The sequence below is a fragment of the Staurois parvus genome, unplaced genomic scaffold (genome assembly GCF_062004578.1).
Source record: "Staurois parvus isolate SC_StPar_1 unplaced genomic scaffold, SC_StPar_1.0 ptg001715l, whole genome shotgun sequence".
In the NCBI taxonomy this organism is placed as follows: domain Eukaryota; kingdom Metazoa; phylum Chordata; class Amphibia; order Anura; family Ranidae; genus Staurois; species Staurois parvus.
The window spans coordinates 55,248-69,024 of NW_028319511.1; the positions used below are offsets into that span (position 1 = coordinate 55,248).

The following is a 13,777-nucleotide window of genomic DNA, read 5'->3' on the forward strand; positions in this document are numbered from 1 at the left end:
TATAAAACCTCAATAAAAATGACTGAAAAAGAATCGGGAATCCCGGCACCTCCAGGTGAACGCCGGCAGGTTCCCCAGTATGGGTGTTACAGGTTGAAGATTTTAAATATCAGAATCCATATACTTTGGGTGACCTTTGACCCCTAATACTTAAGCTGATGAGTGAGATTCAGAAAAATTTGATATAAAATATTCATCATAATGAATCGGGAAACCCGGCACCTCCAGGTGAACGCCGGAGAGCTCCCCGGTTCGGGTATTACAGGGTCAATAGCAGAACTCCTAGGCGACCTCTGACCCCTGTGAATTTGGTAAGTCAGGCAGGACAATCGTTATGAATTGGGACTAAATATTCGCATTCCTTCATAAACCCGACTGCTGCCAATTCTCGACGTTTGGAATATCATCGCCTCGGCACGTCCCTCCGCACATCCCCTCCATCCTGCAGCAATCCGTATCCCGCACACATGCAGAAAGTTGATTGTCGCCGTGTCGGGGGGGGGGGTTGGGGAAGGGTTTCCCCCTCGTATTCGGATGATGAACAGCCTCCCGAGGCCTTGACATGCTTCACTTCCAGCGGAGGTCTCTGCGTCTACAACACATCTGCAGTGATTAAAAAAAAAAAAAAAAAACCCACGTTGTTCCTGTACCTCCCGGCTCCAGCCGCAGACTTCTGCAGTGTGTAGTGTGACCAGACTGCAGGATCTGCCGGATCGCTGAATTAAAAGGCAAAAGACACCCAATAATTACCATCCGCGCACCAGCCGGAACCTCTCGCTGCAACAACCCGAGAAGGCTGGAGAAAGAGGCAGCAGCATATTTACCCAGAAACCGGGAATTCGGGGGATTTCGGGCAGAAGATGGCATTTATCCCACAGACGGCCGGGTGTATGCTCAAGTCTGTCAGGGACCTGCTGCCCAATAGACTGAGGAGGCGGAAAAGTGAGTCTTGGGGACCATTTCTTCCTTTCAGCTCCTGGATCACATTGTATCCCAAAGTGGGCTTTGTGTATCCAGGGGCGGACTGACAACTCATGGGGCCCCCAGGGGCGGACTGACAACTCATGGGGCCCCCGGCAATAGGGGATCATGGGGCCCCTGTGTCCTTGCCCAAACTCAAAAAAGCCTATGAAAAAGGTACCAGGGGCATCTCATGGGGCCCCCTACTGACCCCGGGCCCTCGGGCAGTGCCTGAGTTTCCAAATGGTCAGTCTGCCCCTGTATGTATGTATATATATATCTATATACAGTCATGGCCGAAATTGTTGGCACCCTTGATATTTTTCCTGAAAATCAAGTATTTCACACAAAAAAGGTATTGCATTAACACATGTTTTGCTATACACATGTTTATTCCCTTTGTATGTATTGGAACAAATATAAAACAGAGGCAGAAAAGCAAATATGACATAATGTCACACAAAACCCCAAAAATGGGCTGGACAAAAGTATTGGCACCCTTAACTTAATATTTGGTTGCACACCCTTTGGAAAACATAACTGAAATCAGTCGCTTCCTATAACCATCAATAAGCTTCTGACACCTCTCACCCGGAATTTTGGACCACTCTTCCTTTGCAAACAGCTCCAGGTCTCTCTTATTGGAAGGACACCTTTTCCCAACAGCAATTTTAAGATCTCTCCACAGGTGTTCAATGGGATTTAGATCTGGGCTCATTGCTGGCCACTTCAGAACTCTCCAGCGCTTCTTTGCCATCCATTTCTGAGTGCTTTTTGACGTATGTTTGGGGTCATTGTCCTGCTGGAAGACCCAGGATCTTGGACGCAAACCCAGCTTTCTGACACTGGGCCCTACAGTGCGACCCAAAATCCTTTGGTAATCCTCAGATTTCATGATGCCTTGCACACAGTCAAGGCACCCAGTGCCAGAGGCAGCAAAACAACCCCAAAACATCATTGAACCTCCACCATATTTTACCGTAGGTACTGTGTTTTGTTCTTTGTAGGCCTCATTCCGTTTTCGGTAAACAGTAGAATGATGTGCTTTACCGAAAAGCTCTATCTTGGTCTCATCTGTCCACAAGACGTTTTCCCAGAAGGCTTTTGGCTTACTCAAGTACATTTTGGCAAACTGTAGTCTTGCTTTTTTATGTCTCTGTGTCAGCAGTGGGGTCCTCCTGGGTCTCCTGCCATAGCGTTTCATTTCATTTAAATGTCGACGGATAGTTCGCGCTGACACTGATGCTCCCTGAGCCTGCAGGACAGCTTGAATGTCTTTGGAACATGTTTGGGGCTGCTTATCCACCATCCGGACTATTCTGCGTTGCAATCTTTCATCAATTTTCCTCATCCGTCCACGACCAGGGAGATTAGCTACAGTGCCATGGGTTGCAAACTTCTTGATAATGTTGCGCACTGTGGACAAAGGCAAATCTAGTTCTCTGGAGATGGACTTGTAACCTTGAGATTGTTGATATTTTGCCACAATTTTGGTTCTCAGGTCCTCAGACAGTTCTCGTCTCCTCTTTCTGTTGTCCATGCTTAGTGTGGCACAGACAGACACACAATGCAAAGGTTAAGTGAACGTCTCTCCTTTTTATCTGCTTTCAGGTGTGATTTCTATATTGCCCACACCTGTTACTTGCCCCAGGTGAGTTTACAGGAGCATCACATGCTTGTAACATTCTTATTTATCCGCAGTTGTGAAAGGGTGCCAATACTTTTGTCCAGCCCATTTTTGGAGGTTTGTGTGACATTATGTCGAATTTGCTTTCTTTCCTCCCTTTTTTTGTTTTGTCCCAATACACACAAAGGGAATAAACATGTGTATAGCAAAACATGTGTTAATGCAATACGTTTCGTGAGAAATACATGATTTCCTGGAGAAATATCAAGGGTGCCAACAATTTCGGCCATGACTGTATAGATATATATATCTATATATATAGATATATATCTATTTATATATATATAGATAGATAGATAGATAGATAGATAGATAGATAGATAGATAGACAGATATATTAAAAAAAATATTAAATATATTTTTTTGGACTGGTTGGATTTGCTTTTGTTTGTTCTTATGTAAATTATGTCAATTATTGATGATAAAATTTTAAAAATGATAATCAAATGTTAATAATATTATAATAGTTATTATAATAAAACACTTAGAATTATAAATAAAATATTATAAATAATTATATTTAAGACAATTATGAAAATAATAATAATAATATAATTATTATAATAAAACACTTAGAATTATAAAATAAATATAATTTATAACTAATAAAATTATAAAAATGATAATAAAATTATAATAATTATTATTATAAAAAAAATACTTATAATTATTTTTAATATAAATATAATTTATAACTAATAAAATTATAAAAATTATAATAATTATTATAATAAAACACTTATAATTTTTTATAATATAAATATAATTTATAACTAATAAAATGATAATAAAATTCTAATTATTATTATTATAATAAAACACTTATGATTATAAAAAAATTATAAATAATTATAACTAACAAAATTATAAAAATGATAATAATATTATAATAATTATTATAATAAAACCACTTATAATTATAAAGACAATATTATAAATAATTCTAAGTGTTTTATTATAATAATAATTATTTATAATATTTTCTTTATAATTATGTTAATATTATAATAATTCTTATAATATTATTATCATTTTTATAATTTTGTTATAATTATTTATCATGTTTTTTTATAATTATAACTAATAAAATTATAAAAATAATAATTATTATTATAATAAAACACTTAGAATTAAAAAGTATTATAAATAATTATATTTACTACAATCATGAAAATGATAATAATATTATAGTAATTATTATTATAATAAAACACGTCTGCTTACAAATAAATTATTATAGCTAACAAAATAATAAAAATTATAATAATATTATAATAATTATAATAATAATATTATTATTTTTGTAATAAAATACTTATAATTATTTATAATATTTTCTTTATAATTACAACTGTTTTATTATAATAATTATTATAATATTATTATAAATTTTATAATTTTGTTAGTTATAATTATTTATAATATTTTATTTATAATTATAACTAATAAAATTATAAAAATGATAATATTATATGAATTATTATAATATAACACTTAAAAATATTTAAAAAATTATAAATAATTATAACTAATACAATTATAAAAATGATAATATATTATAAGAATTATTATAATAAAACACCTAAAATTATAAAGAAAATATTATAAATAAATATAATTAATATTAAAAAATGATAATAATTTTATAATAATTATTGTAATAAAACACTTATAGTTATAAATAAAACATTATAAATAATTATAACTAATACAATTATAAAATGATAATATTATAATACATATTATAATAAAACACTTATAATTATAAAGACAATATAAACTAATAAAATTATAAAAATGATAATAATATTATAAGAATTATTATAATAAAACACTTAAAATTATAAAGAAAATATTATAAATAAATATAATTAATATTATAAAAAAAAGAAAATAATATTATAAGAATTATTATAACAAAACACTTAACGTTATAAATAATTATAGCTAATAAAATTATAAAAAATGATAATATAAGAATTATTATAATAAACGCTTATAATTATAAAGCAAATATTTTAAATAATTATAACTAATAAAATTATTTAAAAAATTATAATAATATTATAAGAATTATTATAATAAAATGCTTAAAATTATAAAGAAAATATTATAAATAAATATAATTAATATTATAAAAATGATAATAATATTATAAGAATTATTATAACAAAACACTTATAGTTATAAATAAAATATTATAAATAATTATAACTAATAAAATTATAAAAAAAATTATAATAATATTATAAGAATTATTATATTAAAAAGCTTAAAATGATAAAGAAAATATTCTAATTAAATATAATTAATATTATAAAAATGATAATAATATTATAAGAATTATTATAACAAAACACTTATAGTTATAAAAAAAAATTATAAATAATTCTAACTAAAAATTATAAAAATGATAATAATAATATTCTAATAATTATTATAATAAAACACTTATAATTATAAAAAATATTATAAATAAATATAATTAATATGATAAAAATGATAATAATATTATAATAAATATTATAACAGACCACTTGTAGTTATGATTAAAATATGGTAAATAATTATAATTAATAAAATGATATAAATTATATTTATTATTAAATATTTTGCTTTACAATCCGGTGATATAACATATGAGCAGATTGTGGGTTGTTGAACCGGTTGATTGAGAAGGATAGATTTTTTTTTTTTCTTGCTACATACAGATTATTCGAGAAGGTAGGAAAATAAAGCAATGATGATGTACAACAGCCTATAGGAACCAATCAGAAATAATCTCCTAAATGACCTGAATGTATAAGGTGAAATCTCATTGGCTGATATGGGGTACATCACATGACTCCGCATCAAACCGTACGGCAATATTTCTTTGCTTGTTCCCACCAGTTGTAGTGCAGGAATGCTCAAAGCATGTTCCTTGCAGTGGCGTCCCTAGGGGGGTGCGAGGGGTGCAGGCTGCTCCGGGTGACAGTGGCGTCCCTAGGGAGGTGCAGGGGGAGCAGACCGCACCGGGTGACACCATCACAGGGGGTGCAGGAGCAGGATGCCATCACAGTGACAGCTGCCCCCGCCGTGGTGTAGCGGTAAAATGAGTATCCCCTGAAGCAACTGCGCATGTGCTGGTTTCAGGCCGAAGAAGCCGATCGCCGGCTCTGTGCTAAAATCTGCTTCTTCAGCCTGAACCCGGTACATACGCAGTTGCTTCAGGGGATACATATCTTCAAGGGATACTCATTTTACTGCTACATTGGCACCACTGCTTCCTCTTTGGAGGGGTGACAGAACATGTTACCGCACCGGGTGACACCAACCCTAGGGACTCCTCTGTCTCCCCATACAAATCTCGGCAAAATGCACATGTAAAAATCATGGCAAAATGCACGTGCACGAGCTTCTTTTTGGGTGAAAAGGTAAGAGACGTAAATGGGCTGCCCTATGGGTGGCACACGGAAGCGCGTGTAAATCGCGCTTTCAAAACGCAAGCAGGAACGCAGAAGGCCGCAGTACCATGCATGCTGTTTGGTGTGATGCAATTTCAAAAACATGTCTGTGCTACTTTTTGCATCTTTCCATGCATTTGTCAGCCCATTCGAATTAATGGACTGCTAATAATGCACCACATACAGCATAGGCCCCGTTCACATTAGGCGATTTTTTGGGGGGATTTTTGGGGTTGTTTGTACTTTCATTAATAAAATGATGATTAGTCCCTTTTTGGGTTTTAAAATAATCATTTTAGGCCTCAAGATTAATTAAAAACCCAAATATTATATGCAAAAAAAAAATACCAGTTGTTTTCAATTTTTATAAGACACAATTTTAGCGCAACGGTTGATCAAATGTTCCGTACAAAAAAAGTTAGTGACACTAAAGTTTTGTTTTTTTGGTTTTTTTTTTTCTTAAAAATAATAAACATGTCTGTCCTTACCTGCTCTGTGTAATGGTGTTGCACAGAGCAGCCCTGACCCTCCTCTTCTCAGGTCCTCGCAGGCGCTTCTGGCTCCTCCCTTCTGTCAGGTGCCCCCGTAGCAATCAGCTTGCTATGGGGGCACCCGAGCAGGGACGCTAAAAAAAATGAGAGGAAGACTCTGACAAACCATCAGATCCCAATGGGGAGGAATCTCCTGCTGGATCTCTATACTGACATGGACGGGGGATGGGTGAGGAACGTAAGGACGCCCCATCGTTTGATGGAAATGATCGACCTACAGAGGACTGAATTCAAAGCCCCCCCCGAAAATCAAAGTGAAGAAATGATGCAGCAGGCGAGTCCATTTGGCTGAAATGTCATTGCAGTAACTCAGAATGGTCCTCAGTAGTGTGTATGGCCCCCACGTGCTTGTATGAATGCCTGACAACGTCGGGGGAGGGTCCTAATGAGACCACGGATGGTGTCCTGGGGGATTTCCTCCCAGATCTGGACCCGGCCATCACTGAGCTCCTGGACAGTCTGAGGTGCAACCTGGTGGCATCGGATGGACCGAAACATGACATCCCAGAGGATGGATTTAGGTCAGGGGAGTGTGGGGGCCATTCAATGGTATCAATTCCTTCATCCTCCAGGAACTGCCTGTATACTCTCCCCACATGAGGCCGGGCATTGTCTGCACCAGGAGGAACCCAGGACCCACTGCACCAGGAGGAACCCAGGACCCACTGCACCAGGAGGAACCCAGGACCCCCTGCATCAGGAGGAACCCAGGACCCACTGCACCAGGAGGAACCCAGGACCCAATGCACCAGGAGGAACCCTGACCAACTGCACCATGAGGAACCCAGGACCCAATGCACCAGGAGGAACCCAGGACCCAACACACCAGGAGGGACCCAGGACCCACTGCACCAGGAGGAACCCAGGACCCAACTCACCAGGAGGAACCCAGGACCCAACTCACCAGGAGGGACCCAGGACCCACCGCACCAGAAGGAACCCAGGACCCACCACACCAGGAGGAACCCAGGACCCAATGCACCAGGAGGAACCCAGGACCCAACTCACCAGGAGGGACCCAGGACCCACCGCACCAGAAGGAACCCAGGACCCACCGCACCAGGAGGAACCCAGGACCCACTGCACTAGGAGGAACCCAGGACCCAGCGTACCAGGAGGAACCCAGGACCCAGCGTACCAGGAGGAACCCGGGACCCCCCGTACCAGGAGGAATCTGGGACCCAATGCACCAGGAGGAACCCAGGACCCACTGCACAAGGAGGAACCCAGGACCCACTGCACCAGGAGGAACCCTGACCCACTGCACCAGAAGGAACCCGGGACCCACCGCACCAGGAGGAACCCGGGACCCACTGCACCAGGAGGGACCCAGGACCCACCGCACCAGGAGGAACCCTGACCCACTGCACCAGAAGGAACCCAGGACCCACCGCACCAGGAGGAACCCGGGACCCACTGCACCAGGAGGGACCCAGGACCCACCACACCAGCGTAGGGTCTGACAATGGGTCCAAGGATTTCATCCCCATACCTAATGGCAGTCAGGGTGCCATTGTCTAGCCTGTAGAGCTCTGTGTGTCCCTCCATGGATATGCCTCCCCAGACCATCACTGACCCACCACCAAAACGGTCATACTGAACCATGTTACAGGCAGCAGAACGTTCTCCACGGCTTCTCCAGACCCTTTCACATCTGTCACATGTACTCAGGGGGAACCTGCTCTCATCTGTGAAAAGCACAGGGCGCCAGTGGTGGACCTGACAATTCTGGTGTCCAATGGCAAATGGCAATCCAGCTCTATGGTGCCGGGCAGTGAGCACAGGGCCCACTAGCGGATGTCGGGCCCTCAGGCCACCCTCATGAAGTCTGTTTCTGATTGTTTGGTCAGAGACATTCACACCAGTGGCCTGCTGGAGGTCATTTTGTAGGGCTCTGGCAGAGCTCCTCCTGTTCCTCCTTGCACAAAGGAGCAGATACCGCTCCTGCTGATGGGTTAAGGACCTTCTACAGCCCTGTCCAGCTCTCCTAGAGGAACTGCCTGTCTCCTGGAATCTCCTCCATGCTCTTGAGACTGTGCTGGGAGACACAGCAAACCTTCTGGCAATGGCACGTATTGATGAGGAGTTGGACTGCCTGTACAACCTCTGTAGGGTCCAGGTATGACCTCATGCTACCAGTAGTGACACTGACCCGAGCCAAATGCAAAACAAGGGAAAAACAGTCAGAAAAGATGAGTAGGGAAAAAATGTCAGTGGCCTCCACCTGTAAAACCATTCCTGTTTTGGGGGTCATCTCATTGTTGCCCATCTAGTGTACCTGTTGTTAATTTCATGAACACCAAAGCAGCTGAAACTGATGAACAACCCCCTCTGCTACTTACCTGACCAGATCAATATCCCAGGAGTGTCATGGACTTGATGCCAGACTCGGGTTACAAAGTGTTCCTTTAACATTTTTGAGCCGTGTATGTATGTGTGTATGTGAGGGGGGGGCAGACTTGGGGGAGGGGGGAGTTAAGTGCAGGGCTGCCTTAATGCATGGGCACTGCCCAGGGGCCTCATGTGCATGGTGGCCCCATGATAATCTTGCAATACAGCATACTTGCCAACTCTCCCAGATTAGTTGGGACAGTCACGCTTTTTACTAAGCTGTCCCGGCATGGCCCAGGCAACGTCCCAGAATCTGTACTGTGCCCTCCTGATCCCAGTATTAGGTCCTCCTGATTCCAGTATTGTACCCCCCTGATCCCAGTATTCTACCCCCCCTGATCCCAGTATTGTACCCTCCTAACTCTCCTGTACTGTGCCCTCCTGATCCCAATATTGTGCCCTCCTGATCCCAGTATTGTGCCCTCCTGACCCCAGTATTGTGCCCTCCTGATCCCAGTATTGTACCCCCCTGATCCCAGTATTGTACTCCCCTGATCCCAGTATTGTGCCCTCCTGATCCCAGAATTGTGCCCTCCTGATCCCAGTATTGTACCCCCCTGATCCCAGTATTGTGCCCTCCTGATCCCAGTATTGTGCCCTCCGGATCCCAGTATTGTGCCCTCCTGATCCCAGTATTGTGCCCTCCGGATCCCAGTATTGTACCCTCCTGATCCCAGCATTGTGCCCTCCTGATCCCAGCATTGTGCCCTCCTGACCCCAGTGCTGTACCCTCCTGACCCCAGTATTGTACCCTCCTGACCCCAGTATTGTACCCTCCTGACCCCAGTATTGTACCCTCCTGATCCCAGTATTGTGCCCTCCTGACCCCAGTATTGTACCCTCCTGACCCCAGTATTGTACCCTCCTGATCCCAGTATTGTTCCCTCCTGATCCAGTATTGTGCCCTCCTGATCCCAGTATTGTGCCCTCCTGATCCCAGTATTGTGCCCTTCTGATCACATTATTGTGCCCTCCTGATCACAGTATTAGGCCCTCCTGACCCCCCCCCCCCATACTGTGCCCTTTGTGTTGATTGGTCTTTGATTTACGGCATGCTTTCTTATGGTTTAAAATCAATTTTATTGAAAGTACTAATTTAATGCTATCAAATATACTTTCATTCATGAGAGTGGGCGTGTACCTTGGGGCGGCTGGTACGGGCCTTGAATTGTTTTACATGTAAGGCGACTTTCACACGGAGGAGTTTTTGAGTTAAAAAAAGCACCTGAAAAGCTCAAGAAAATGCTTCCCTGTGTATGTGAATGTATATCTATGTATGTGTTCACACTGAGACGTCGCGGTGTAAAAAATGCCGCTTGCGTCATCTTTGGGGCATGTTTGGGGAGTTAAAAAAATGCCCCAAAAAATGCCTCTTTCCATTGAAATCAATGGAATGCACCTGAAAAATGCCTGAAAAGCACCTGAAAAATGCCTCTGAGAAGCGTTTCTGGTGCAGTTTTTAAGTCACGTGTCCTTTAAAAAGACACTCAGAAACCGCGGCAAAAGTCTATGCGTTTTTGCGGCGGATCAGTGTGAACGTAGCCTAACTTTATATTTATCTCATAGGGGCCCTGGGAAACATGGCGGGGGAGGGGAGGTTGCACAGGAGAAGGGATGGTGCGCTACTGGGGGTCCGCAGAAGCATTAGGGTGTGCTGCGCTTTTGAAGTCCCGATTACCGCATCTTCACTGCGTTTGCACCCTCCATGATAACTAATGGTAGCGCACCAAAAATACAGAGGGGCGGGACTAAATCTCCCTGGCCTCCAAAACCCAGTCGTGCTCCAGAGGCTACTGATAGGTGGCGAGGAAGCAATGTGATGCCATCTCATCGCCATTTTTAATCCCATCGTTGCCGACATTCACGCTGCAATCATGTGCGTTCCGGGCGTTTGTGGTTCTTCCCCATTTACTTGAATGTGTAGCGATCGGCCGATCCCTACGTGTTGAGTGAACTTTTATTGCCAAGCATCATGGCCGTGCCACGGAAAAATCTCTGTCCACCGCCTATGGCAGCTTAAGGGGGAGGGAGGTTGGCAGGTAGCAAAAATGTGGCTCAACTGCACATTTTTGCTGCCCCACAACCAGGGGCGTCCCTAGGCAGGTGCGGGGGGTGCTCCCCACACCGGGTGACACCAAACCCGCTCCACGAAAAGTTTTAAAGCAAGCCGACGATCCCCGCAGGATGGATGGGATCTGCGGATTCAGCATAATGGATCGGACTTAGATCCATTATGCTCCCCAATCCGCAGATCCCATCCATCCTGCGGGGATCGTCGGCTTGCTTTACAACCAGGGGTGGACTGACAACTCATGGGGCCCCTGTGTCCTTGCCCAAACTCAAAAAAGCCTATGAAAAAGGTACCAGGGGCATCACATGGGGCCCCCTACTGACCCCGGGCCCTCAGGCAGTGCCCGAGTTTCCAAATGGTTAATCCGCCCCTATTTACAACTTACCTTTTCGTGGAGAGATCAGTTAACCCCGTATAGGTTGCAAGCCAACGATCCCCGCAGGATGGATCGGATCTGCGGATTGGGGAGGATAATGGATCGGACTCTGATCCATTATGCTCAATCTGCAGATTCGATCCATCCTGCGGGGATCGTCGGAAGGGGTGTCACCAAGTGTTCTGGCACCGGGTGACACCAACCCTAGGGACCAGGGGCGGACTGATAACTCATGGGGCCCCCGGGCAATAGGGGATCATGGGGCCCCTGTGTCCTTTCCAAACTTAAAAAAGCCTATGAAAAGGGTACCTGGGGCATCTCATGGGGCCCCCTACTGACCCCGGGCCCTCAGGCTGTGCCCAAGTTTCCAAATGGTCAGTACGCCCCTGATAGGAACGCTCCTGCCCCTCAACTGCAGGTCTAAACAAAGCCATACGCCATCCATAGATGGATTGAATCTCAGCCGTTTCAGTGGGGAGATTCGATCCATCCGTGGGCAGGCTGATTGTAACCAAGTCAATCCATCGATCGACTTGGGTACAACCAGCATGTTGGATTTTTAGCATGCGATTGTTGCCAGCAGTTATAGCCATCGGTAGTAATCATTGTGTTCTACCTACATTCTACCTGCTGGCCCCCATGGTTCCCTGAGCCCTGAAGATTATTTCCAGGATTCCCCCGGGGTGAAAGGGTTGAGAAAGGCTGGGCTAGTGGTTAATGCTCTTGCCTTGCAGAACTGGAGTCCTTGGTTCAAATCCCAACCAGGACACCTGCATGGAGTTTGTATGTGCTTCCAAAGAAGAGAGAAGGGAGGGGCAGCTGCCCTGGGTGCAGAGGAGCAGGGGGGAAAAGACCATGACTAAGGCCCAGAATTTGTGGGGCTGAAACGCGTCAATCTTTTTATTGGATGGATTCTTTTTACGTCTCGATAGATCAAGAATAAAGATTTGTTTTTTGTTTGTTTTTTTTAGTTTTTTTTTTTTATTCATCCTTTTATCCTTTTATTTAATTTTATATACAAAAATAAATACATATACAACTATTATATAAAAATAGTTTTACATATAAAAAAAAAGAAGAATGATTTGTAATTTTTTTTTTTCATACCTTACCGGTGATGGGCTCAAACGTGTCGATCTTTTTATCGGATGGATTCTTTTTATGTCTCAATGGATCAAGAATAAAAAATTTATTTTTTTTTATTTATCCTTTTATTTTATATACAAAAATAAATACATATACAACTATTATATAAAAATAGTTTTTTATATATATATATAAATAAATAAAAAGAATAAAGATTTGTAATTTTTTTTTCCCATACCGTGTCAGTGATGGACTCTCATACATTAGATAGTAAGCTCCTTGGGGACAGATGTGAAGGTTCCATGGGTAGAGCTTTGTGTAAATTGCTGGGGTTCTATAGATACTTGTAACAAAGACTTTACCTGATGGTCAGTTCACTTCTTGAAATCAGATTTTTTTTTATTCCTATATTCTTGGATTGGCTTTTTAATAAATCGGGAAAAAAAAAATCGATCATCAACATTGTGTATGGAAATGTACAAAAGCCAGGACAGCAAATTCTTTGCATTGCTTATCTTCCCTGCATGCAGCCGCCATATTCACCATAATCTGTGCTCCTGAAATGTCTCCGGTATGATGTATTGGTGTCATGGTGTCATGTCTGTATTATGAGAACTCCGATGTATGTGGTGACAACATGCAATTTATTAATGTGTATACAGTCTGTCCAATCGTCATCCAATCTTCTGTATCCTGTGCAGAGATTTCTATGTTTTATATTCGTCTTTCCATACTTGATTGTCCCGGTAATGCTATTCGGTTCTCGATGATCACATCTCATTATACCTCCCAGCTTTCCGGTGTTTTCCTACAATTCTGCATTCTTGTCATGGAAACAATCTGTACCGTGTTAGTATCTGACACACCGACAACCAGTCATCCCTAGGAAACCTGCTGAGGGTATTGTGTGGGTCTGCGGACCAGAGAAGGATCTCATTTATAACTTTGTACTGTATAGTGTATTATAGTAACAGAGCGTTGTATAGTAACATGTAACTGAGGGACATATACTGTAGTATAGTAATATATTGTAAGACAGTATAGAAACATAGCATAGTGTAATGTAGTATGGTAACATTGTAAGATAGTATAGTGTAGTAACATATAGTATTGTAATGTAGTATAGTAACATATTGTAAGATAGTATAGTATAGTAAGATATATTATAGTAATGTAGTATAGTAACATTTTGTAAGATAGTATAGAAAC

At 41.3% G+C, this 13,777-nt stretch overlaps 1 protein-coding gene across 1 annotated transcript in view; it reads left to right on the forward strand.

Annotated features, from left to right (window-relative positions):
- The first annotated feature begins 653 nt into the window (after positions 1–653).
- The window catches only part of LOC149434668 (A-type potassium channel modulatory protein KCNIP2-like), a 70,764-nt gene continuing 57,640 nt past the window's right edge, over positions 654–13,777 (forward strand). Inside the window, exon 1 of the mRNA XM_089663542.1 lies at positions 654–942. Within this exon, the coding sequence (XP_089519668.1) occupies positions 861–942 (82 nt within the window). The 5' untranslated portion in view covers positions 654–860. The remainder of the gene's footprint in view (positions 943–13,777) is intronic.